The sequence below is a fragment of the Pipra filicauda genome, unplaced genomic scaffold (assembly GCF_003945595.2).
Source record: "Pipra filicauda isolate LSUMZ 115617 unplaced genomic scaffold, ASM394559v2 scaffold880_size60653_pilon, whole genome shotgun sequence".
NCBI classification, from domain to species: domain Eukaryota; kingdom Metazoa; phylum Chordata; class Aves; order Passeriformes; family Pipridae; genus Pipra; species Pipra filicauda.
Genome location: NW_024105065.1, coordinates 1 through 24850, shown reverse-complemented (window position 1 = coordinate 24850; position 24850 = coordinate 1). Strand labels below are relative to the sequence as shown.

The window sequence follows — 24850 nt, the reverse complement described above, 5'->3', positions numbered from 1 at the left end:
GAGGCACGAAGAGAGGCAGGAGAGAGCTCAATGCAAAGTCTTTACTATAGGCAGAGTTACATGGAGGAAAGAGCAACAGTGAGGAGAAGGAGGATCATCCCCAAGGAAAGGTCCATGTGATGGGAGATGGGGCTGATGGGACCATTTCTCCACCAGGAAGAGGAAAAAGAGTTTCTGGGCCGTTTCAGCTGCTTCCTGGAAAATGGTCTAGAGCAGAGGCCACAAGCGTGCAGGAGGGGGCATCCGTCCCGGCTGTCCAACGCGCTCCAGCGAAGCAAAGGACACGCTGAGGGTCGGAGGGCAGTCCTGGTTCTCCACACCGACTCTGTGCATGGAGACCCTCGGAGCAGGACGTGGGACCCTCAGAGCAGAGTGCAGGTGCCCCTGCGCTTGACCTCGAAGGCGGCCGTGAGGAGCCCCAGTTTCTGCTGGGTGTAGGGCGGGTAGCGCGGGGCGTTGATGGCCTCCAGCCCCATGCTCCGGTGCAGGCAACCCCGGTGGTGGGAGAAGGTGTCGAAGGTGAACTTCCCGTGGTATCTTCCCAGGCCGCTGTTCCCTGGAACACACAGGACAGGTCCATGCTCAGGATGGGACTCTGCTCCTGATGACACTTGCTCTGAGCATCAACACGAGGGAAAAAAACCCCACAGGCTTTTCTCTGCTGAGCAACACAGATATGGTGGAGGAATTCCATCCTTCCCCGTGCCTCCTCCAGGTCTATGGATATGCAATCCAACCAACCCTGCTGCAGCTCAGCAGCTTGGAGGCCTCAGCATCTCATTTTTACCCACCTCCATTTATCTACACAAGCTTTGTTGGGTCTACAAGCCTTGATTTCCCTCCATGATGCTCCTCTGTACCTCCCCACGGTTGGAGCTGTTCCATCTTCTTCCTGGAGCTCTTAAAACCTGAAGCCACATTGGCAACACCAGTTCTCCCAATTCCTGTGGCTGGTTTAACTGGAGGTTGAGTCCGGTGACTTCCCGTCTCACCCCAATGACTTCAGCCCATTCACCTGCTCTAAAGTGGCTTTAGCTGATAATTGGAGGTGGTTGGTCTGAATCATTCCCAATTAAGATAAGTTACGGAATGGGAAGTACCAAAAATTGTTTGCTGAGCCACAGGCAGGTGAGGAATTAATTGTCAAGGTGTTTCATTATGTCTGACTCAGCCACCAGCTCTGACAGAGTTGCTGAGAAGGGGGACCACCAAAGGGAGGGATTTATCCCAGAAATATTTTGGGGAGAGATGAGGAGATTGGGAATTATTCTGGGGAACAACACTCCTGTATTCCTGCATCCCTGGACCATGCTGCAGCAAAGGCCCAGGGCTGAGTGACCTCGCTCTTCACTTGAGAAAACAAATTGAACCAACCCAGAGAACAAAAACTTCCTCTTTTCCGAGGAGGATCTCCAAGGTTCCATAAGAGGTTCTCCACGTATTTATCAGTTCCTACTCTTCCTAAGAGGCAGAATGAAGTTGGTCAGGCCTGGGGACTCTGGACATACCAATCCCTCCGAAGGGCAGCGAGGTCAGTGCCACGTGCATCAGGGTGTCGTTGCCGCAGAAGCCACCGCTGCTCGTCCGCTCCAGGACCTGGTTCACCACCTGGGAGGGAGCAGAGAAGGCGGATGAGGGTCTTGCACTTGGCAAATGTCACCCACAATTCATCCATTAAATGTTCCCAGAGTGTTCCCTCCAGAGCGCATTCGGGTGGCTGTCAGGGTGGTGCCTGATTTTCCTCCCCACTTGCCCTGCTCCACGGACTCACCTTGCTGTCACAGGAGAAGGCGTAGATGGCCAAGGGCCGCGGCCGCGCGTTGATGAAGTCAATGGCTTCATCCATGTTGGCCACGACGACGATGGGCAGGATGGGCCCGAAGATCTCCTCCTGCATGACAGGGTCCGAGGGCTGCACGTCTGCCAGGATCGTGGGAGCTGTGGAGAAGAAAACCGACGGCACCAGCCGGACACAGAGGTTGGGGATGACACCTTGGACCTCCTGCCAAGACCCATCTCTAAGCACTCAATTCCTATGGGAACCTTCCCTGAACCTCATTTCCCTCTAGAGCCCCCCCTTTCGGCGTGAGGCCCTCTCCACATGCCATATCTGCTCCACGCATGGACGAAGATGTGCGTGAGGCCCAAGCCCTCACCGATGTAGCGCTCGGCCTCGTCCGTCTGTCCCCCGATGGCCACACGCCCGCTGCACAGCAGCTTCCGCACCCGCTGGAACTGCTTGTCCCCCACAATGCGTCCAAAATCCGGGGATTCCTGGGGGTTGGGGCCAAAAAACTCCACGATGGCCTCACGCAGGGCGGGCATGAGCTTCTCCTGCATCTCCAGGCTGCAGAGCAGGTAGTCAGGCGCGATGCAGGTCTGCCCCGCGTTGAAGAAGCGGCCCCAGACCACACGCCGAGCCACGTTGGGTATGTCGCAGGTGTCGGACACGTAGCAGGGGTTCTTGCCCCCCAGCTCCAGCGTCACCGGCGTCAGGTGCTTGGCAGCGGCCGTCATCACGATCCGCCCCACCCGGGGGCTGCCTGTGGGCACGGAAAACGGGAGGGATGGGGACAAACCCACCAGCCATCGCACACCTCTGCCATGTGGCACCCTGGGGCCAGAGCACACACACTGAGTCCCACCAGACCTCAGACGCACATCCCAGATCCTCCAACACCTCCTGGCACCACAACCCCAAGCCAATCTCTGCCTTTTAGCAGGCGTGTCTGGAGGGAATCCCTCTTCCCCCTCACACCAAAGCCAGGCAGGGCTCTGCTCTGTCCCATGGGACGTACCAGTGAAGAAGATGTAGTCAAACTTGTTCTCCAGCAGCCTTGTGCTCTCCTGCACACCCCCAGTCACCACAGCAAAGCAGTCCTGCAAGGGAATAGGATACCTCCTGTCACCATCTGTCCCCACCAACAGCATCCTGGGATGCTGGGACACCGGCTAGGCGTGGAGAAAGGAGGTTCAGCACATGGAAGATATGTAAGGTTGGGGTTGCGAAGCAGAGTTGAGAACACCATGGCCTGGGAACAGGGGCAAGGACAAGAAGAGCTTCTCACATTGTCCAGGTAACAGCTCAGCGTTTCAGCAACGAGTCTCTCGGTGTTCTTGGATATCTCTGAGGGTTTGACAATGACGCAGTTCCCTGGGGGGAGATCGACAGGACATCAGCACAGTGACACGGTGACAGCCAGCCCTTCTGGGGACGAGACCCTGGCACTGCCAGGATCCTCTGGGCCAGGGGACTGTAAGGTGGGGCTCACCAGCAGCAATGGCCCCAATGAGGGGCACCAGGAAAAGGTGGATGGGGTAGTTCCAGGGCGATATGATGAGCACCACCCCGTACGGATCCTTGCGGATGAAGGCGGAGTCCAGCTGCATCACCTGTGAGAACGTCCACGACCTCAGCGCTGCCCTCCCCACTAGCAACCCCTTTTCCCTGCCTTCCCTTTTCCTAGAGCCTCCCTCTTACCAGATTCTTGTCCACGTGCTCGTCCTTCATCCAGTGGCACAGGTTGTTGAGGGTGACGTTGAGCTCGTTCTTGCAGAGAAGGATCTCGCTGAAGTAAGCCTCAAAGGATGGCTGGGGACAGACATCACAAAATGTCACCCCAACACCAACCCTGTCACCTCAACACTGACCCCAACGTGGACTCTGTCACGCCAGCACAGATCCTGGCATCGACCCGGCCACCCCAACACTTACCTCATCACCCCAACACCAACCCTGTCACCCCAGGAGGAGTCTCCCCCCTCTTCCAAGCATGAAGAGCAGGAGAAGCTCTTAAGCAGAAGTTGCCATCACCCCCTGTAACTCCCAGGGAATATCAGTGTCCCGGAAATTTTATGAAAATAGGTATCTGACCAGAGGAAAAAAAAAAAAAAACTAAAATTGAACATTTTCATGATATTTAACAAATTCCTGAGCTCAGCGCTGTGAACCAGCAACAGAGCCACAAGCCAAGAGGAAACAGAGCAATATCACTGGAGCTCCAGAAGAGCTGGTCCTCGTGCCAAAGGCAGCTCCACACTGCTGCCCTGGGATGGGACAGTGCTCTTGCATCCCAAGCACTTGGATACTCAAGCTGGAAGCAGAGCCTGGAGCTCCCTCCCTGGGCCCGTGGACAAAAGCTGAACTTAAGACCTTGATTAAAGGGAAATACAAAGAACCACAGCTTAGTTAAACCCCTCAAGATGGAGAAGTGGGTCCTCTCCATAGCCATGGAGCACAGATCAAGATCACACTTGTGGGAGAACTGTGAAGGCACCAGGGATAACCCAGCAGGCTCAGTGGAGCCCCTTCATGACTGTGGAGAGCCGGAGGAGCAAAGCTCCTGTGCTGTGACACCGTATTTTGGACTCCTCCAACTCCAAAACATCCCTGGATTAGAGCCTTCCTCCCATCCCCACACTACTTTAGGGTTGGGAAGGCTGGTTGTTGATTCCCACGATGTTCCCCCACCCCAAAACACCGGTGCCAGGAGGTGTGAGACCGTCCCGGACGTGAGAGTTCAGTAGGCACGTGCGATAATCTGGTGAAGCAACGGGGCTGCTCTTGATCTGGGATGACAGTTGCATCACCACTAAGAGGAAAATGATGGGTCATTAAGGGTTTTGATGAGATATGAAGGTTGTGAGATGGGACATTAAGTCTGATGTCATCCAAGTGCTGCTGATCATTGGCACCGGAGGGAAACCGGTGTCGCTGGAGGTGAGGCAGCACCTCAGGTACGTAAGGGCAGGTGAAGCGTCCATCCAACTATGAGGGCCTGGCTGCATAACAAGCTCATTACTAGACAACCAGATCTAATTAGACATAATTAGGAGAAGTGATGGACACACTCGGAGCACTGATGCCTATCGAGGCCTGGCTGAAAGAGAAGGACTCGCCCCCAATAAACAAGGCAATTAGGAGCCTTGGAAGACGGCAGGACACGGAAGGATGTGGCTGAGGGCACAGGCTGCTGCGCTGATGCCGGGTAAAGAGGTGAGGATCCTATCATGGAACCCTGGAATGGTTTGGGTTGGAAAGGACCTTAAAGCTCATCCAGTGCCACTCCCTGCCACAGGCAGGGCCTCCTTCCACTAGACCAGGTTGCTCCAGGCCCTGTCCAATCTGGCCTTGAACACTTCCAGAGAGATGAGCTGAGACCACTAAAATTATCCACGGTGGGGATGCTTCCGCTTCGTCAGTGGATCATCCAAGACCTCCTGGCATTCTGCAATACCCTGGGCCACATCCAGGTCCCTGCCCATGCTACTGTGCCAGTGAAACCAGTCCCTGTAAGGCTCTGGGAATGTGCAGCGCCAGCGCCTTGCACAATGCCAGTAATACCGGGTGTGCTGGGAGCACCGCAGGATATCACCCTCTGTGGAGCTCACATGGACCCCCAGGGGCTGGATGTGTGGGGGGACACAGAAGGCGGAATGTTCCCACTTCACATCACCCAAGGTGGCCTTTGCCCAATTTCAGGGCACCAGGGATGGGATCAGCAGCACAGTCCCTCCGCTGTCCCTGGATCTGAGGGGACTCAGCACCTATGGATGCACCACACCAGCCCTGAAGCACACCTAGAGGGACACAGGACACTGGAGAGGAGATATCCCATGCCTTGACCCCCACGAGGATGCAACAGCCAGACAAAGGGGCATGAAGGACCCCAAAGACATGATGACAGTGCCCCTGAATCCCAGCCCCCTCTCACCTTGCCCATGTCCGCAGCGGTGGCCTCCAGGATCTCCTCCTTCTTATCATCCAGGAAGCGTCCCAGGGCCTCCAGCTGGGCCGTGCGGTATTCCAAGGGCCGTGTCTTCCCGGAGAGCCAGGATGCCCGCAGGTGGCTCACCAGCCCAGCATAGGGGTTCCCGCTGCAGGGATGGAGGTGTCAGAGGGACCCCAGCCCCATCCCAGCTCTTCAGAGCATCATGTCACCCCAGATCCATGTCATCCCATCCCAGCATCGAACTGGAGCCCCAGATTCCCTGGGGACAGGGCAGGGAGTCCACACACTTGTGTTTTTACTTTGCTGCCGGAAGCAGCCCAACACGGCACTGTTCCTGGCAGATCCCACCTTTTCCCTTGAGCCATGCTGGAAGGTGGTGGCCCACAGATCCCAGACTTGTCCCCCAGCACAAACCTGGGGTCCCCATTGTACTGGCACTGCCACAGCCCCCCAGCCCACCCTCCTGTCTCCCTCCTGTCCCCAGCCCCTTGTTCTCACCATACAGTGCTGCAGACCAGCGGCATTGGTCCCTTCCCGATCCCACTACCTCCACTGCACCCAGCAGCTTTCCCAGCGTCTTTGCCGGGATCACTGCCTGTGGTGCTGCACTTGCCATAGCCCAGGGGCTGCTGCCCAGGGGGCTCGAGGGGCTGCTGCATGCCAAGCTGTTGGAAGGAGCTGCCGGTCTCCATGGAGAGTGTGGTGGTGCTGGGGAGAGACGGGGGTGGCTTATGCCGGGATTGAAGCGCAGGAGCTGCCGGCTCAATCCCAAGAGGAGTCACCTGCCTGCGGCACCTTTGAAGGTGCCTGTTTGGTGCTCAGGGCCGTCCTGGTTGTCGGGGTGACTCAGCCCGGTGCTGCTGCCCGAGGCCCCAGGAGATGCCTGAGATTCCCGGGATGACTGCCAGCCTCTGGACACTGACCTGCCCGGGCTTCTCATCTGATGTGGGGTCACCCATGGGGACCTCAGGGACAAGACATCTCCAAATCTGGGGGACAGAGCTGCAGCCCCACATCTGTCCTCCCATTCCTCTCCGTGCCTAAGGCACCCACCCCCTTCCTCGAGGGAACCCCCCCAATGCCTCACAACCCCCACCTGCATAGGGGATGCTAAGGGGGTGCCCCGCAGGGGATGCCAGTTTTGGGGACTCCGCAGTGCCTACCTTGGGAGCTGTGCAGGGGCTGCAGGAGCACGAGTCCAGGCGGGCACTGCTGAGGCTTGGGGGCCTCTAAATGCTGTGGGGCCAGTGGCTGGGCCCCATGGCCAGGGGTGGGCAGGATTGGGCCCCGCCTCCACGGGGCTGGCAGTGGGGACAAGGGCTGGGATAGGATGGGATGGGACCTCCCCCATGGGACAGTGGCACTGGGGAACTCCCACGGCCACCAAACCACCACCATGAACCTTGACCCATTGGGACCCCACAGACACACCTCACCCCACTCCCAGGACCAGCCTGATCCATTGGAATCCCACAGACACCCCTCATCCTGTTCCCAGGACCACCCTAACCCATGGGGTCCCATAGACAGCCCTCATCCTACTTCCCAAGCGTTTCACAACCAATAGACACACATCATCCTGCTCCCAGGACCACCCTGACCCACGGGGTTCCCACTGACACTCCTTATCCTGCTCCCAGGACCATGCCCAGGAAGGTCCCTTTCCCCCTGGCACTCCAGGGTGGCTACCCTTGCCTGGGATATGGGGGGCCCTCAGGATGGGGGCTGCCCCTGCCCCACTGCCATGACCCTTCTGGGGCTGTTCCCCACATATCCCACTCATCCTGTAGGAACCAGCACCCTGGTAAGAATCCCATGTCAAGAATCCCCCGCTACCGGCTGGGTCAGATCCTGCCCTGAAGATGTCACCCCTTCCTGCCCCGCCCATGTCCCCCCACCCTGCCCCGGGGCACCCTGCCATGCCACGCACCCGGGCACGCTCCTGGCCCTGGCTTTGGGGTGACAAGCAGGGCAAGCAGTGCCCCATACCCCCAGACTGGGGTGTCCCCCCGCCCAGGCACTCTGGCACATCCCCCGGGCCGGGAAGGGGAAGCGAGAGTGCCCGGGACCAGCACTCAGTTGCCACGGGGCACCCCGAGGAGGCAGCACCCAGCCCGGGGTCTGGTGGGAGCGCGAGGGAGGCTGCGGGGGTACAGGGGAGCTGGGGAGGGGAGTTGGGGGGGGTTGAGGGTTCTTGTGCAACAGGGGAGCGATGGGTGCGGGGGGGTCAGGGTGCTGTGCAGGGGGGTCAGGATCATGGGTGCTGCGGGGGTCGGGGTGCTGAGGGCGGGTGCGGGTAGGGACCGGGGTGCGGGAGTCGGGGGGAGTCCGGGACACGAGAGGTGCGGGGGTGGAGGGGGGTGGAATCTGGGAGCGGCTCCTTTAACCACCCCCGTCCCGCCCGCCCCGTCCGTCCGAAAGAGGAAGCGGCGACCGCCCCGCCCCGGGAGGCTCCGGCACCGGGTACCGGGACGGGGGTCGGGGCGCCGGGGGGATGCGGTGGAGGCTGGGGGTGCTGGGCCCGGGGGTGGAGTTCTGGGGGGTGCAAAGCTGGGAGGGGGGGTGCAGTGCTGGGTTCAGGGGTGCAGGGTGTAGGCATGCAGAGCACGTGGGTGCAGAGTGCCGGACACGGGTGCAGGATTTGGGGGTGCAAGTCATGGGTTCAGGATCTGGGGGTGCTGGGTACGTGGGTGCAGGGGTTGGGTTAGGGGTACAAGGACTGGGGGTACAAGTCACAGGTGCAGGTCTGGGGCTGCATCTCTCAGGGTGCAGAGCACATGGGCACAGGGTCCGGGGGTGCTGGGCACAGGGGTGCAGAGTCAGGGGGTGCAGGGTCTGGGTGTGAAGGACACAGAGGTGCAAGACACATGAGTACAAGACTTGGGGTGCCAACAGGTTCCCCCCCCATCCTGGCACCATCCAGGGTCCCCCCAGAAGCAGTGATGGAGAAGGACGCCGACTGCTGCCAGGATGGGGCCAAGACAATGCCAGGTGCTGGGCTGGGCACTGAGGGGACAGAGACACAGGTGAGGCTGGGGGAGGGAACTGGGGGGGGGGGGCAGGCCTGTGGTGGCCATACCCAAGGTCTGACTACCGGGGTCACTTGTAGCTGGACGATTTTGTGGGTGCTCACCCCGACTACAATGAGGAGGAGGAGGAGCAGAAGTACTTCCGCCGCAAGCGTCTCGGTGTCATCAAGAATGTGGTGGCCGCCAGTCTGGCGGGCACCCTCACCTACGGCGTATACCTGGGTATGGGCACCTCTCAGGGGTCCCCAAAGCAATCCGGGGTGCTCAGAGCACGCAGTGACCACCCCTGGACCCTCCGCAGGCCTGCTGCAGATGCAGCTGATCCTTCACTATGACGAGACCTACCGGGAGGTAAAGTACAGCAACATCCAGCTGGAGGACATCGACCACAAGGTGCTGATGGGCATCAACGTCACGCCCGTGGCGGCGCTGCTCTACACACCCATCCTCATCAGGTACGGCCCCGCCGCGCTCCCGGCTGGCACGGTGCACTGGCACGGCCGCCCACACTGCCTGCTCCTCGCCCCGGCAGGTTTTTCGGCACCAAGTGGGCCATGTTCCTGGCGGTGGGCATCTACGCCCTCTTCGTCTCCAGCAACTACTGGGAGCGCTACTACACCTTGGTGCCATCCGCCGTGGCCATCGGCATGGTCATCGTGCCCCTCTGGGCCTCCATGGGCAACTACATCACGCGGTAGGCATCGGATGGGCGGGCGGGGGGCACGGGGGGTGCCAGCTGACCTGCTGTGCCGTGCAGGATGGCCCAGAAGTACTACGAGTATGTCAATTACAAGGAGGAGCAGGAGAGGGTGCGGGCACCACGGGACGCTTGCAACGCCTACATCATCATCTTCCAGACCATCTTCTACTCCTGCTTCCACGTGAGCGCCGGTGGGATGGACGGGATGGGCAGGGGGGGCCGCATCGGCAGCACTGAGCCTGCCCCCCCCCTACATCTCGTAGTTGAGCTTCGTCTGCGCTCAGATGCCCATGGTCTTCTTCCTCAACAACTACCTGTACCAGCTCAACCACACGCTGTTCGCAGTGAAGCACTGCGGTGAGGCCACGGGGGCACGAGGCGGCACCGGGAGCCTCTATCCCCCCCCCCCGCTGGGGTTAACCGTGGCGTGTGCCCCCCCGGCAGGGACCCTGAGCCACGGCACGCTGCCCGGCTTCAACAAGACAGTGCTGCAGAGCCTCCCCCGCAGCGTCAACCTCATCGTCGTGGAGAGCGCGTTGATGGCCGCCGCCTTCCTCGCCATGCTGGTGGTGAGCGCCGGGCAGGAGGGGACGGCGCCGGGCTGGGCGAGGGCAGCGTCTCACCTTTGGCATTCCGCAGGTGCTGGTGCTGTGCGGCGCCGCGTACCGGCCCATGGAGGAGATCGACATGCGCAGCATCGGCTGGGGGAACATCTTCCAGCTGCCCTTCAAGCACATGCGGGACTATCGCCTGCAGCACCTCCTGCCGCTGTTCATCTACAGCGGCTTCGAGGTGCTCTTTGTCTGCACCGGATTCTCCCTGGTAGGACCTGGGATGGGGTGGGGGGGGGTGAGGGAGCGGGGCCGCGTGACACTGAGCCCGCCCTCGCTGCAGAACTACGGCGTGTGCACCCTGGGGCTGGAGAAGTTGGCGTATCTCCTCATGGCCTACGGCTTCTCTGCCTCGGCGTGCTCCAGCCTGGCCCTGAGCATGCTGCGCCTGCGCCGGCAAATCCCACTCCTGGCTGGGGCCGTCATCCACGCCGGACTCCTGGTGCTGCTCTTCTGCTGGGCGCCAGAGCCCCGGCAGCAGGCACAGGCACCGCTGCTCTACATCGTCGCCGCGCTCTGGGGCATGGGCAGCACCCTCAACAAGACCGGAATCAGCAGTGAGTGGTGGGGGAAAAAAAAATGGAACAGCCTTGGTGGTCCCTAAAATGTCTCCAATATCCCCAAAGCATCACTGGTGGTGGTCCCAAAAGCAGCCTTGGCAGTGCCCAAAATGCCTTGGCTGCCCCCAGCTTCTCCACACGTCCTCTCCCCACTCACCCTGGCACTGCGGGACACACCCACTGTGGTTGTCCCGTGGTCCCCCATGTCAAGGGGACCACAGCAGGGGAAGGGGGCGCTGATTCTGGTCTCTGCCGCAGTCCTCCTGGGAATGCTGTACAAGAACAAGGAGCGCCAAGACTTCATCTTCACCATCTACCACTGGTGGCAGGCCCTGGCCATCTTCGCCGTCTACCTGTCGTCCGGGCTGCCCATGAAGGTGAGCCCCAGGTGCGCCCCAGCCCAGCCCTGGGACGTTCCAAGCTCTCCGGATCCCAAACCTCCCTGTGCCGCAGGCCAAGCTGTCCATGCTGCTGCTGACGCTGGTGGTGGCGGTGGGGACGTACCTGTGGATGGAGCGGAAGCTGGCGCGGCGCGTGGAATACCGGCTGCCCCGCCTGCCGCGCCCACGCCACAAGCCCTGCGGGTACCGCTACCTGGAGGAGGACAACTCGGACGAGACCGGCTCCGAGGACGGCGGGGACCAGCAGGACGGCAGGGAGAGCCCGGCAGGGGCTGCCCGCGGGGACGAGCAGCCCAGAGAGGACGGGGAGCAGCTGGGATAGAGACAGCCCGGCCCCGCCCCGCCCTCAAGCGCCGAGCGGGGCCATTGCCCTCCCTGGGGATGCCCAAACCCCCCCCCAGTGGGCCTCAAACCCCCTCAGGTCAGGCTTGCAGCCCCCCCAGCAAAGCAGCCCACAGCGCCCCCAGGTCAGGTCCACAGGCCCCCAGACTGACCTGCAGCCCCCCATGGAGGCTCACAGACCCCCAGACTGTGGTACAGACCCCCAGGCAGACCCGCGGCCCTGCAGGTCTTGCCTACAGTCCCCTAAGCTGGGGTGCAGCCCCTCAGACAGAACCACAGCACCCCAGCCCAACCCTGCAGCCCCCCCAGGCAGGCCGACAGCCCCCCCCAGGGCAACCCTGTACCCTCCTGGGCAGACCCACAGACCAGGGCCACAGCCCCCCTTGCTAAACCTGCAGCCCCCCAGGCCAATCTGCAGCCCCCCCCCGCCATTGTCCTGCAGCACCCAAGGCAGACCTGCAGCCCCCCGGACCGACCCCACAGCCCCCCTTGCTAAGTCTGCAACCTCCATGCCGGCCTCATAGACACCCCCCCCCGCACTCCTCTCCATTGCAACCTCGAGCCCTCCCACCCCCCTTTTCCCTCAATAAACCCCCTCCCTCCGTCCGTTCCGCACTCACCTCCTCCATCCAAGGCCTCGCGCCGCCCCCTCAACGCCCTTTTATAGACCAGTACTACGACTCCCGGCGTGCAGCGCGCTGCGCGCCGGAAGCTGTAGTCCCGCGCCGGAAGAAGCTCCTGCCGCTTCACACCAAACCACAACTCCCGTAGTCCCTCGCGCCGGCCGGCGCCATTGCTGCCCGCAGCGCCCCCCGCGCACGCGCGGTGCGGGCTGTTGTTGTGGCGGCGCGGCCCGCGGCTTCACCGGGGCGGGAGCGATGAGCGACAACGATGACATCGAGGTGGAGAGCGACGTGAGTTGGGTCCCCGGTCCCGGGACAGCCCCGCGGTAACCCCCCCCGCAGCCGTTCCCCGCCCTAGGAGCGCTGGGAATGGGGTAACGTTTGGTTTGTGTGTGTTCTTCCCTCATATGGCGGCGCCCCCCCCTCCACCATCTTCTTCCTCTTCCTCTTCTTCCTCCTCGTCGCCCGGGTCGGGGCTCCTCAGGAGGAGCAGCCGAGGTTCCAGTCCGCGGTAGGTCGCTGGGGGGACCCCCCCCCCCGGGATCGGGAGCACGTGGGTGGGGGTGTGAGGGGGGGATCTGGGGAGGGGGTGACACGGAAGGGGATCGGGGGGGAACGGGGTCTTGGGGAAGGGGAGGGTGAGTTTGGGGATATCCTGTGGGGTCGGGGTTCTTCTTGAGGGGGGACACACGTTTGGGGCCTGGGGTCTGCCGGGAGCTGTGACACACAGGGGGATCTGCGGGGCCGGGAGTCTTGTGGGGGAAAAGGGGTATGGGGGTGTCCTGCGGGAATGGGGATGTCATGGGGAGGGTCGCCAGTGGGGTTGCGGGACTTGTGGAGAGGGATCTGGGGCTCTTTAGGGCAGAAGGAGTGCGGGGTCTTTTGGGGTAAAGTGGGAGGGTCTGAGGGGGAGAATGTGTGGGGCTGTGTCAATTTAGGGGGGGTGGGGCCGTATTTGGGAGGTATTGGAGGGGTGTACTATACAGGGGGTTGGCAGAGGAGGGCTTGTGCCTGGTTGTTTTGGTGGGGGGGGAAACCACGTTCCAGGGCGAAGGTGCTTTACCCCCCCTCCGGAGCCCGGGGCTGCCCCGGCAGCAGGAAGCCGGGAAAACCGAAAGCACCGGGAGCCGCCTCCTTCCCCGCCCTCGCGGCTAAGCCGGCGGCGTCACGGCCGCGGAGCCGCCCCAGGGGCGCAGCCGGGCTCCCACAGCGCTTCCCAGGAGGAGTTCTGGGGGTGCAGGTGGTGGCCTCCCCCAGTGCCACCCCTGTCCCCCCCTCCTAGGCCGACAAACGGGCTCATCACAACGCGCTGGAGCGCAAGCGCAGGGACCACATCAAGGACAGCTTCCACAGCCTGCGGGATTCCGTGCCCTCGCTCCAGGGAGAGAAGGTGAGTTTATGGAGCGTGCTGGGAGCACGGACACACGCCCACCCAGAGTCCAGGCTTCGTGTTTTGGGACATTCCCAAGGCTCTGTCCCACCACGGGAGTCCCCAGTGAAGACCAGAGCCAGGCTGTGGAGCCAGGGTGGGATGAGGCAGATGAAATCCCATGGTTTTCCCACTGGACTAGGTCTTTATCTTGCCTCTGGCTTTTCCCACTATTGCAACAGGCATCCCGGGCCCAAATCCTGGATAAAGCCACAGAGTACATCCAGTACATGCGCCGGAAAAACCACACACACCAGCAGGACATCGACGACCTCAAGCGGCAGAACGCGCTGCTGGAGCAGCAAGGTGGGAGCTGGGATCCGATTGGAGACGGGGTCTGGCAAGGTCTGGGATCCAGGAGCTGGGGTCCAGCAGGGGTTGTGATCCAGGAGCTGGTGGGAGCTGGGGTGTGCAGCATCTGTGATGCAGGATCCCATGGGAGCTGGGGTGTGGCAGGAGCTGTGACGGGGGATCCCATGGGAGCCGGGGTGTGGCAGGAGCTGTGATCCCGGGGGCCGGGCGCAGGGTGACCGTGCCGTCCCCACAGTGCGTGCGCTGGAGAAGGCCCGCTCCAGTGCCCAGCTCCAGGCCAGCTACCCTGCAGACAACAGCCTCTACACCAACCCCAAGGGCAGCGCCATCTCCGCCTTCGACGGCGGCTCCGACTCCAGCTCCGACTCGGAGCCCGACGAGCCGCAGAGCAGGAAGAAGCTGCGCATGGAGGCCAGTTAGGCCCCCCTGGCGACCCCCGGCCCGCGGCAGGACTCGCTCCCTCCGCTCCTAGAAGCTCTCGGACTGCAGCTTTCCAGCCCTCCCCGGCCCCTTCCCTGCTCCTACCGCACCGGCCCCGGGGGGAGCCGGTCAGGCCGAGCCGAAAGACTTGGGGGGGGATCAGGGAGACCCCCCTATTGCTGCCCCCCCTTGCTAGTGACCCCCCTCCCCTGTCCCTCCTGGTTTTATAGGAGCATTTCTATTTATAGCCGGGGACCAGCGCAGTCCGGAGCGGGGAGGAGCCGGGCAGCCCCCCAAAAAAAGGGAGCAAGTACTGGGGGAGGGGGGGGCCTCCCTATTTATTTTCTCCGTGTGCAAACTCCACCTGCCCAAGTCGGCGGAGCACGACCTGGCACAGAGCCGGGCTTGGGGGGTCCTGTCCCCCCCCCTCTTCCTCCTCCTCCTTTTCCCCTCCTTTGGCCCCTTCCCACCTCCGTGGCATTATCCAAACTCCAGTGGCCCGTCCCTGCCCCGTAGGTGCCCGTTTTCCCCCCATTTTGATGCCATTCCATGGATTTAAGGTATGTTGTACATACTGCCCAGAGTTGTCTTGCAAGTTAAGGCTTCCCTTTACTATAAGACTATAAATAATAAAAAAAAAAAAAGCCAAAATTCCACTTAATTTATCTTCCCCTGTGGTCACCGCGTGTTCTTGGAATGAGGGAGGTGGTGCCACCAGAGCCGGACACGGTGTCACCTCCTGCCCCGTGTCCCCAGGGCCCCCAGCACACGGCAGGGTGTCACTTCTGGTTTATTGATGCCAAAAAGCTCTGCCACAGCCCGTGTCCCACCTGGCTCCGGCCGGGACGGCAGCGGGAGGCGCGGCCCGGGGCAGGCTGGGTTTTGGTATTGCTAGCACCCTGAGGACCTCGCTGTGCCGGCCAGGCCACCACGCCACAGGATGGGCTGGGATGGGCTGGGCTGCACACTCCGGGGCTGTGGGACCCCCAGGCAGCAGCGGGACACCCCCCCCTAGTCGGCAGTGGGTGCCGGATCCAGGCTGGGCACGGGATACTGCAGGAAGTGCATCACTGCCCTCGCCACCTTCTCTGGGGCAATGTTGTAGACGGGGTGTGTGGGCTGCTGTGGGAGAGAAAGAGGGATGGAAGAGGTTAGTCATGGAATTCTGGAAGGGTTGGCATGGGAAGGGGCCTTAAGTATTGTGTATTCCAACCCAGTGTGGGCAGGGACAGCTTCCACCAGACCGGGTTGCTCCAAGCCTTGTCCAGCCTGGCCTTGGACGCTTCCAGGGATGGGGCAGCCACTGCTTCTCTGGGCAACCTGTGCCAGGGCCTCATTATCCTCACAGGGAAGAATTTCTTCCCAATATCCCATCTAAATTTCCCCTTTTTCACTTTGGAGCCATTCCCTCTTATTCTGTAACTCCAAGCCCTTGTCCAAAGCCCCTCTCCAGCTCCCTGGGAGCCCCTTTAAGCACTGGAAGTGGTTCTAAATTCTCCCTGGAGCCTTCCCTTCTCCAGGCTGAATCCCAGCTCTCTCTATCTCTATCGGATCCACGTTTCCCGGCGCTGTGGAGCCCTGGAAGTTCAGCCCTGCCCACCCCAGCAATGTCCAGCACCTACCAGGCAGTTCTCAGGGATACCCAGGACCACCTCGTTGTGGAGGTCTCCGCTTCCGAAGTGCTGGGCAATGGCCAGCCCGCTCAGGCAGTAGCAGGTGTGGTAGAAATCCCGGGATCTGCGTGCAGGGACACATCGGGATGCTGAGGGGGAGCCTGGGGGGCTGGGCAGCCCTGTGTTCCCCCCGTCACTCACTTTCCTGGCTTATCCAGCAGCCCCCCGGCCGGGCACTGGCAGCACAGGAGGATGTATTCCTGCAGTGCCAGCTGGTCGAACATCCAGTGCGCCATGCTCAGCGCTGTGTCACCTGGGAGGAAATCCGGAGGAGAAACACCAGGAGGAGGTGTCAAATCCCTGGAGATGCCATTCTGGGGAGCACAGGAAGCCCATGGCAACTCACCCCTGGCATGGAGTGCCCGATGGAGCAGGGGCAGGAGCCCGGCTTGCCAAAAGGAGTAGCACCCGTCCACCAGCTTGTTGCAGCGGCCCTGGAATCCGCCCTCGAAGCGCATCTGCCGCCCGGTCACCCAGTGCTGCGGGATGATCGGAGCCAGTGTGGGATCAGGGATCGCCAGTGGGATGGGACACCCCGTGCCCCGGGCAGGGATCACTCACCAGCAGGCTCCGGAGGTTGAGCAGATGCTCCTGCTGGAGGATGACCAGCGCGGCCATGCCGCAGAAGGTGTAGCCGCCGTGCGCCTCCATGCCCGGCACGCCGCCGATCCCGCCCTCCCAGTTCTGGCACCTGTGGGAGCAGGGTCAGGGTGGCACCGGTGCCGGGAATGCCATCCCATGTGCCCCTCCCGTCCCCAAATCTCACCTGGCGATCCACTCGGCCGTCCCGGAGAAGAGCGCGGGTGTCAGGATGTTGGTCAGTGAGGCCACTGAGGCGGCACAGTAGGCACTCCTGCGGGAAAAGGGTTCACAGGGACGTGGGAAAAGGGCACGCAGGGATGCAGCACCCGCTCCTTGCTGCAGCTCTGGCTCCCCAAAATTACACTGGCTCCTCAAAACAGCACCAGCTGCTGACACCAGCCCCATGCTACGGCACCCCAAAGTAGCTCATCGCCATGGCACCAGCTCCCCAAAACAATACCGGCTCCCAAAATCATCACCAGCTCCCAGCACTGGCTCCCCAAAAGTGCCCCAGCCCCCCAAAACAGCCCTCACCCACCTGACGTCCACCTCTCCACCCACGTGCATGAGGAAGGAGCCATCCGGCTGCTTCAAAGAGTACAGGTATTCCAGGAGCTTCTTCCTGCAGGAGCCAGCGGCTGTGAGGAAAGGGGGACACACCCCCCACATCCCCCCCAGCTCCCCCAGCCCCCAGACCTGTCGATGATGCCGAAGGCCTCCTCGGTGCCGATGATGCAGAGCGCGTTGACGGCGGCGTAGGTGGGGGCGAGGTGGGGGTGCTGCCCGGGACCCCCTCCAAATCCACCCTGGGGGCTCTGGCAGCGCCTCAGGAATTGGCAGACGCTGCAGGAAAGTGGGCAAGGGGCTCGTTGCTACCTGTGTCGCCCTGGCAGGGCGATATGTCCCCTCCCAGCCCCGTGAACCCCCGCCGAGGCCGGAGCCGGGGGTGTCACCCCCCCATCTCTGCCGTCACGAGGGAGCCTCCGGAAGAATGGGCGGCATTGACGGCGACAGGGAGACAAAGCACTCCTTTGCTCCGGGGACAGCGGGAGGTGGCACCTCCGGAGTCACGCGGGTGGCCCGTGGGGACGCTGGCCATGGCAGGGTGGGGGTCCCCTCCCTGGCTCCCACCACTTACTCAGAGGCCACCGACTCTGGGATGGGCTCATCCAGCAGCTCCAGGCTGTGCAGGATCCAGTAGCAGAGCCAGGGGCGGCTGGCATCCAGACACTGAGGGGACAGAGGGGACAGTCAGGCAGTGGCACTGGACACAGGGTGCTGCACGAGCAGGCAGGAGTGAGGGGACGGGAAAGGGAACCCCCGGAGCATCACTGCATCCCACGAGCACACAGGGAATGCTGTGTCCACTCTGGGGCCGGAAAACCTCTGGTGATGATCCCGGTGACAGCCCCGGGGTGAGGGGTTCGCCCCAGCCAGCGGCTCCAGGGCGGGATATCCGGCATTCCCGGTACCTCATAGGCTTCGGTGAGCTGCCGGAGGCCTCTCTTCAGGTAATGGAAATGCTTCTCCCGCTGCAGGACGTACCTGGGAGACAGGGAGGACAGGGATGAGCAGGCAGGGTGGCCTGGAAAAGCAGGGGGGCAATGGCAGGAGAGGCAGGATCCCACCACAGCCGGAGGTGTTGCTTTTTTTTGGGATGGGAATTATTTATGTATATTGGGAACTCTGGGACTCACTGCGAGGAGTGATGGTTTGTCTTGTAGGCATCATAGACCTCCTGCACAATGTCCTCCACCTTGGACTTGGCAGGGAAAGAGGGAATAAAGACTGTGGTGAGCTCTGGGAAGTGGCTCTGCACATCCCAAAATGATCCCCACTGAGCCCCCCAGCTTCTACCCCATCCCAGGGCTTTATCCGACTCATGGCCCCTTCTCATCCAGTAAAACCAAAGTGGGAGCTGCCAGAGCTTTGTGCCCTGAATTATGCCAGAGTTCAGCACGATCTGGTGCTGCTTTACAAATCCAGCTGGAGTTTGGTTCATCCTGGGACCCCCATGGAAAACACGCTCCTCCCACTCACGCTGGGATAACCAGGGACTCCAACACCCCCGACTCAGGATCCAGAGTAATCCTCCAGGAAATACTCCAGGATCGGCCTCAGGGTTTGGGAGGGGCAGCCTCCCACCCACGTGCATGGCACTGTGTCCTGCCAGGATGGAATTGAGCAGGAATCTCAAGGATTGGGAAACCAGCAGTCACTTTTTACCCCGTCCCGGCACCCAGGGGAGCTGCCAGCGGCTGGATCAGGACAAAGGGCGGGAGGAGGGGGTCTGGCTGGTGTCCCCCGGGGGCTGCAGCGGCTGGTGGGTGGCAGCACCCCCCGAGCCCCCCAAAACACCCCCCTCCGGGTGACCGAGCTGTTGTGACAGCGGTGGGTGTGCGGCCAGCGGCTGGCGTGGGGAAACTGGGGCAGGGACCAGCCGGTCCCACGGCAGCCCGGCACCCCACACACCAGCGCCACGGCAGCCCCCAGGGCCGGCACCGCAGACCCCGCACCCCAGTCCCGCTGCAGCCTGGCGACCCCACTCTTGGGCCCTCCCAGAGCCCCGTCGCCGAGCCCCGCAGCGGCCCCCCGAGCCCCGCACACCTGCTCGGCGGAGGTGCAGGTGCGCAGCCCGTCGTCCCGCAGCCGCCGCCGCCCGCCGGGCCCGGGGGCCGCTCCCGCCATTGCGGCCCGCGGGGAGCGGCGACGGCGGCCGGGAGGGGACAGGAGGCCACGCCCCCGACACGCCCCTCCCGCCCGGCCCCGCCCCTTCCCCGCCCGGCCCCGGCGCGCATGCCGGGAGGGCGGTGGCGTCATCGCGGTGTGACGTCATGCATGACGTCACCGCCGAAAGCCATGATTTGGGATTGTGGAAGGGAGCTCGTCCGGTGCCAACCCCCTGTCTTGGGCAGGGACACCTGCCGCCAGGCCAGGCTGCTTCAAGCCCCATCCAGCCTGGCCTTGGACACTCCCAGGGATCCAGGGGCAGCCACAGCTTCTCTGGGAAATCAATTCCCATGCTTCACCACCCTCACAGTAAAGAATTTCTCCCTAATATCCCATCTAAATTTCCCCTTTTCCACTTCGGAGCCATTCCCCCTTGTGCTGTCCCTCCAGGCCCTTGTCCCAAGTCCCTCTCCACCTCTCCTGGAGCCCCTTTAGGCACTGCAAGGAGCTCTGAGGTCTCCCTGGAGCCTTCCCTTCTCCAGGCTGGACTCCCTCAGCTCTCTCCCAGCCTGTCCTCAGCCCTCGGAGCATCTCCATGGCCTCCTCTGGCCCTGTTCCAGCAGCTCCATGTCCTTCCCATGCCAAGGATTCCGGAGCTGGGCACAGTGCTCCAGGTGGGATGTCACCTGAGCAGGGCAGGGCAGGGCAGGATAATCCTTCCTTGCCTGCTGCCCTCGCTGCCGGTGGCACAGCCAGGGACACCACTGGCTTTCTGGGCTGCCGGGTCATATCCAGCCTTGCATCCCCCAGCACCCCCAAATCCCTCTCCTGTGGGCTGCTCTCCATCCCATCACCCCCATCCCGCACTGATCCCGGCAGTTGTCCTGATCCCTGTGCCAACTCTGCCCTTGGCCTCCTTGACCGCCACGAGGTTCTCATGGGCCCACCTTTGTCCAGCCCCCCTGGATGCCATCCCATCCTTCCAAAGTGTCACACACTCTCCTGGTGCAGCTCCATGTCCCCCCAGTGTCCCCTGCTGCACCCCTGTGTCTCCTTCTCAGTGCCCCCAGAGCATCCCCCAGCGTTCTCAGAATCCCCGTTTTCCCCACCGGTCCCCCTGGTACATCCCCTGTTTTTCCCATCTCCTGTTTTCCAGAGCAGCCCCATCGTATCCCCTGGTGCCTCCCGAGTGTCCTTCCCGGTGCTCCAGAGCATCCCTCGGTGTCCCCATCGGTCCCACTTCCCCCGTGTCCCTCACGGAGCTCCCCTACAATTCCCCACGGTGCCCCGGAGCATCCCTCGGTTCATCCCCTGCTGCATGCCCGGTGTATCCCGGGTTCTCCCTCCTCTGTGCACTCTGGTGTCCCTCTCCCGGTGCTCCGGAGCGTTCCCCGGTGTTCTCGCCCGTTCCCCCGGTGCTTCTCCCATGTCCCCACCCCGTTTCCCAACAGCATCCCCCGGTGCCGCCCCGCACCCGGTGCATCCCCGGTGCACTCCCGGTGCTCTCCCGGTGCTCCCTCCCCCGCATCCCCGGTGTCCCCTCCCCGTTCCCCACAGCATCCCCCGGTTCCCCCCCACACTCCCCGGTGCCCCCTCCCGCCGCCGCCGCCCTCGCCCCGCCCCGGTGCATCCCCCGGTGCCAGCCCGGCCCGGCGCGGCGGCGGCGCAGCTCCGGTGCGGCCCCGGTGCCCGGGCCCGCCATGGCCAAGCAGTACGACGTGCTGTTCCGGCTGCTGCTGCTCGGGGACTCGGGCGTGGGCAAGACCTGCCTGCTCTGCCGGTTCACCGACAACCAGTTCCACCCCGCCCACATCTCCACCATCGGTACCGGCACCGGCAGCGCGCGGCGGCGGGAGCGGGGAAACGGGGAACCGGGAGCGTCGGGAAAGCGGGAGCACTGGGGAAACGGGGAACCGGGAGCATCGGGGAGCCGAGAGCAGTGGGAAGGCTCAGCACCGGGGAAATGGGAGCAGTGGGAGCCGCAGTAGCGGGGGAAAGGGAAACCGGGGAACTGAGGAACCGGGAAGCCGTGGTACCGGGAAACAGAGAGCACCGCGAAACTGGGGAGCCGCAGCACTGGAGAAGCAGGGAGCCGTGGGCACCGGGAAACCGCGAGTACCGGGAGGCTGCAGCACCGGGGAAACGGAAAACCGGGCAACGGGGGAGCGGGAAAACCGTGGGAACTGGGGGGTATTAGGGAGCCACAGCACCTGGGAACCGGGAAACCAGGGAGGGGTAAAACCGTGGGCACCGGGAAAGGGGGGAGTACAGAGGAGCTGAGAAGCCACAGGATCGGGGAAACGGGAAACCAGGGCACCCGGGAGTCGTGGGCACCGGGGAAACGGGGAGTGGCGGGCACGGGCGAAGCGGGGGCATCGGGAAACTGTGAGCAACGGGGATACGGTTAACCGTGGGCACTGGGGAGCTGCAGCACCGGGGAAACGGGGAACCGGAGAGTGGGAAAACTGTGGGAACCGGGAGCATCGGGAGTCGCAGTACCCGGGAACTGGGAAACCGGGGGCACTGGAGAGCCGCGGCTTTGGGGAACCGGGAGCATCAGGGAGCCAGGAAATCATGGGCACGGGGGAACCGGGAACACTGGGCATCTCTGGCACGGGGGAATCGGGAGCAGCATGCAGCCGGGAACCGGGGGCAGTGGGCAGCCACAGCACCGGGAAGCCGCAGCACTGGGGAACCGGGAGCACCGGGATCACCTACCTGGCACCTCCTGCCAGGCCTGGCACCGGGTGTGGGCACCAGCACCGGGCCACGGTGGGGCTTGGGGTGGGCCAGGAGGGAACCGGAGCGCCCCCGGTGACAGCAGCTCCAGCGGTGGGGAACACCGGGACACCCCCGTCCCCTCTCCCGTCCCCGTCCCAGGTGTCGACTTCAAGATGAAGACGATCGAGGTGGACGGGATCAAGGTGCGGATACAGATCTGGTGAGTGGCGGCACTGGATCCCGGGGGGGCATTCTGGGGGGTCTGAGTCCCGCTCCCCCAGCAGGGGTAGGGGCTGAGCCCTGCCCAACTCGTGCCGCGGGTGGTGGCACTGACCCGCTGTCCCCGGGCAGGGACACGGCCGGCCAGGAGCGGTATCAGACCATCACCAAGCAGTACTACCGGCGGGCACAGGTACGGGGGGGTTCCCATCCTGGTGTGCAGGAGAGGGGAAACTGAGGCACGGATTTGGGGTGTGAGTGGCCGGCCCCCCTCCCGCAGGGCATCTTCCTGGTGTATGACATCAGCAGCGAGCGCTCCTACCAGCACATCGTGAAGTGGGCCAGCGACGTGGATGAGGTAGGGGTGCATGGGAGGGAGGTGGGGGTCCCCTCGCCGTGGTGGGGGGGGTCCTCACGCCGCCCCCGCACCCCGCAGTACGCGCCCGACGGCGTCCAGAAAATCCTCATCGGGAACAAAGCGGACGAGGAGCACAAGAGGCAAGTGCCCAAAGAGCACGGGCTGCAGGTGAGCGGGGGCTGGCCTGTGTCCCCCGGGGGGGCAGGACCCCACCCCCTGCGCCCCCAGGGTGGTCAGGCCCCCCCCCTGCATTCCCGAGGGACCCCAACAGCCCTCGCGCAGCCTTACCTGTGTCCAGGAAACCCCAAACATCCCCAGCTCCCCCCCCCCGCATGACCAGGGATCTCCCACCCTCTTGCAGTCTGTACCCAGGCACCTCAAAAATAGCCCCCCCCCCCCATCCAGGAACCCCCTTGCTCCCCCACAGTAGTTGTGCACCCCAAGGGCTGATCTTAGATCTCCCTGTGCCCCGCCCAGGATGTCCAGGGACCCCCAACCCCTCCCTGCACCTCCAGCGTGGTCCCCTGCACCCCTAAAGCACCCAGTGACTCCCCCCAGTGTCTCCCCGGGACCTCTAGACCCCCAAATCATCCAGTACCCCCTTCTCTACCCCTGGCTTAGTCAGTCCCTCCCTGAGCCCACCCTGCATTCTCCATGGACCCCATCAGCCCTCTCGCAGCCTTACCTGTGTCCAGGGACCCCCAAATATCCCCAGTGCTCCCCAGCATGACCAGGGACATCCCCCCCCTGCAGTCTGTACCCAGGGACTGCTGACCCCCTCACACTTCCAGAGGATCCAGGAACCCCCTTTCCATCTCACAGTGCACCCCCAGGGTGTCAAGGGACCCCCAATCCCTCCTTGCACCTCCAGCGTGGTCCCCTGCACCCCTAAAGTACCCAGGGACCCCTCCCAGGACCTCTGGACCCCCAAAGCCCCCAGTGCCCCGCCCCGGGGGGTTCCCCTATGCCAGCCCCCCCCAGCTCACCCGTCTGTCCGTGCCCGGCTGTGCACATTCCGGGGGGGAAGCGGGGTTATTGAATCCCCCCCCACACCAAATCACGCTCCCTCCCCGCCAAAATCCTGGTGCCACAGTTGGCCAGGGAATACGGGATGGATTTCTACGAGACCAGTGCCTGCAGCAACCTCAACATCAAGGAGGTATGGGGGGGCTGGGAGGAGGGTCGGGGGGTCCCGAGGGGACTGGGAGGAGGGGGCTGGAGGTTCTGGAGGGGTTCTGGGTGCGCTCTCCCGGGCTCACACGCCCCCTCCCGCAGTCCTTCACGCGGCTGACGGAGCTGGTGCTGCAGGCGCACCGCAAGGAGCTGGAGGAGCTGCGGGGCCCCCCCCGCGCCCCCACCCTGACCCGGCTGGAGGAGGAGGAGCAGCAACCTCTGCAGGGCGAGGACACCCCCAAGACCTGCTGGTGTTGAAGGCTGGGACCCCCCTGACCCGGCCCCCGGCTGTGCCGGGAGGGGGCACGATAGGGGCGGGATTGGGGCGGTCCCCATGGAGGCGGGGAGGGACACGGGACACCCCACAGGGAACGGGGCGGGAGGAGAAGGCATGGGGGTGCCCTCCCCGATGTGCAGAGTGGGATGGGGGTGTCCAGGCGCTGTGTGCCCACCCGGTGTCCACCCCGTGCCCATGGGAGCCCCCGAGTTTTACACACACGGTTTGCAGAATAAAGGTGATGCTGGAGGTGCTGGTGGTCCGTGTGCTCCGTGGGGGGCTGTGGGCACGATGCCGCGGTGGTGGCACCGGCACAGGGAGCAGCGTGCGGCAGGCACGGCCTGGGCACGGACACCTGAGCGGTGATCAATAATTGAGGTGGATCCAGGGTGGCCAGGATGGTGTCCCCTTTCCAGGCTGGGCACGGGAATATGGGACATGGCACCCGTGGGATGCCACGGCCAGTACCAGTGGGATGGGTGGTTCCTGGGATGATGGTCACTAGCATATAGGTGGACACTGAGATGCTGCTGGGCACTGGGATGGGCAGGTACCAGGACAATGGTGGGCACCACAGCAGACAGGCCCAGGGATTGAGCTGGCACTGGGACCAGCAGGCCCTGGGACTGGTGCGCACTGGGATGGCAGCACAGGAGACCCCAGAGGCGATGCCAAGGCAGCGCCAGGCAAGAAGTGCTGGGGCACCTGTCCCCACCACCCTCCAGCCCACACAGCCCCAGCCCCCAGACTCCCGTTATTCCCTCATTCCCAAACCTTGGGAACACGCTGTGCCAGGCCGGCAGCATCCCGCATCCTGCGGGCACTGGGACGAGCAGCCGCACCGCGCCGTGCCATGAATTATTGAGGCAGGTGGAGCATCGCCCTGGCCCTGCGCCACCTTCCTCCTTCCACGGGTGGGACGGGCAGCTCTGGTTTCTCCCAAGCCGCGGCGGGGCCCGCAGACCTTTGGACCATGACGTGGGCACTGGGAAGCCCTTAAGAGGCGGCGCGGGCGCGG

At 63.3% G+C, this 24850-nt stretch overlaps 5 protein-coding genes across 13 annotated transcripts; 3 read left to right on the top strand and 2 right to left on the bottom strand.

Moving 5' to 3' along the window:
• Window positions 1-21: 21 nt before the first annotated feature.
• LOC113998978 (aldehyde dehydrogenase family 3 member B1-like) lies at window positions 22-11368 on the bottom strand. 3 transcript variants are annotated; one of them, XM_039390899.1, is made up of 13 exons: window positions 11227-11368; window positions 10986-11154; window positions 10790-10904; window positions 6231-6440; window positions 5715-5877; window positions 3482-3592; window positions 3273-3393; window positions 3069-3154; window positions 2799-2880; window positions 2157-2543; window positions 1772-1938; window positions 1509-1608; window positions 22-556 (listed from the first exon to the last, which is right to left on the bottom strand). In XM_039390899.1, exons 4-13 carry the CDS (start codon window positions 6422-6424, stop codon window positions 363-365), a joined length of 1605 nt encoding a protein of 534 aa, XP_039246833.1. In that variant the 5' UTR covers window positions 6425-6440; window positions 10790-10904; window positions 10986-11154; window positions 11227-11368; the 3' UTR covers window positions 22-362. The 3 variants fall into 3 exon arrangements, with proteins under 3 accessions (XP_039246833.1, XP_039246834.1, XP_027597894.1); XM_039390900.1 differs by having other exon boundaries at window positions 10986-11136; XM_027742093.2 differs by lacking the exons at window positions 10790-10904; window positions 10986-11154; window positions 11227-11368 and adding an exon at window positions 6896-8030.
• UNC93B1 (unc-93 homolog B1, TLR signaling regulator) lies at window positions 7830-11440 on the top strand. The gene is made up of 12 exons (XM_039390901.1): window positions 7830-7851; window positions 8628-8758; window positions 8842-8983; window positions 9063-9216; window positions 9294-9455; window positions 9519-9642; window positions 9725-9818; window positions 9906-10030; window positions 10101-10283; window positions 10356-10629; window positions 10891-11009; window positions 11086-11440. The coding sequence occupies exons 2-12, from the start codon at window positions 8675-8677 to the stop codon at window positions 11353-11355; spliced, it is 1731 nt and encodes a 576-aa protein (XP_039246835.1). The 5' UTR covers window positions 7830-7851; window positions 8628-8674; the 3' UTR covers window positions 11356-11440.
• A 610-nt stretch (window positions 11441-12050) lies between these two features.
• Window positions 12051-14829, top strand: MAX (MYC associated factor X). Of its 2 annotated transcripts, none has more exons than XM_027742106.2 (5): window positions 12051-12289; window positions 12483-12509; window positions 13281-13388; window positions 13610-13733; window positions 13975-14829. In XM_027742106.2, exons 1-5 carry the CDS (start codon window positions 12254-12256, stop codon window positions 14157-14159), a joined length of 480 nt encoding a protein of 159 aa, XP_027597907.1. In that variant the 5' UTR covers window positions 12051-12253; the 3' UTR covers window positions 14160-14829. The 2 variants fall into 2 exon arrangements, with proteins under 2 accessions (XP_027597907.1, XP_027597906.1); XM_027742105.2 differs by having other exon boundaries at window positions 13604-13733.
• Window positions 14830-14933: 104 nt separating this feature from the next.
• Window positions 14934-19139, bottom strand: LOC113998982 (protein farnesyltransferase subunit beta-like). The gene is made up of 12 exons (XM_027742102.2): window positions 19022-19139; window positions 18112-18176; window positions 17887-17959; window positions 17553-17644; window positions 17111-17257; window positions 16953-17036; window positions 16599-16685; window positions 16394-16523; window positions 16179-16311; window positions 15974-16085; window positions 15782-15896; window positions 14934-15281 (listed from the first exon to the last, which is right to left on the bottom strand). The coding sequence occupies exons 1-12, from the start codon at window positions 19100-19102 to the stop codon at window positions 15171-15173; spliced, it is 1230 nt and encodes a 409-aa protein (XP_027597903.1). The 5' UTR covers window positions 19103-19139; the 3' UTR covers window positions 14934-15170.
• Window positions 19140-20721: 1582 nt separating this feature from the next.
• Window positions 20722-24084, top strand: RAB15 (RAB15, member RAS oncogene family). 6 transcript variants are annotated; one of them, XM_027742098.2, is made up of 7 exons: window positions 20722-20908; window positions 21965-22025; window positions 22157-22217; window positions 22305-22382; window positions 22461-22550; window positions 23476-23541; window positions 23658-24084. In XM_027742098.2, exons 1-7 carry the CDS (start codon window positions 20785-20787, stop codon window positions 23811-23813), a joined length of 636 nt encoding a protein of 211 aa, XP_027597899.1. In that variant the 5' UTR covers window positions 20722-20784; the 3' UTR covers window positions 23814-24084. The 6 variants fall into 6 exon arrangements, with proteins under 6 accessions (XP_027597899.1, XP_027597902.1, XP_027597900.1 ...); XM_027742101.2 differs by having other exon boundaries at window positions 20886-20908; window positions 21820-22025; XM_027742097.2 differs by lacking the exon at window positions 20722-20908 and adding an exon at window positions 20970-21833.
• The last annotated feature ends 766 nt before the right edge of the window (window positions 24085-24850 follow it).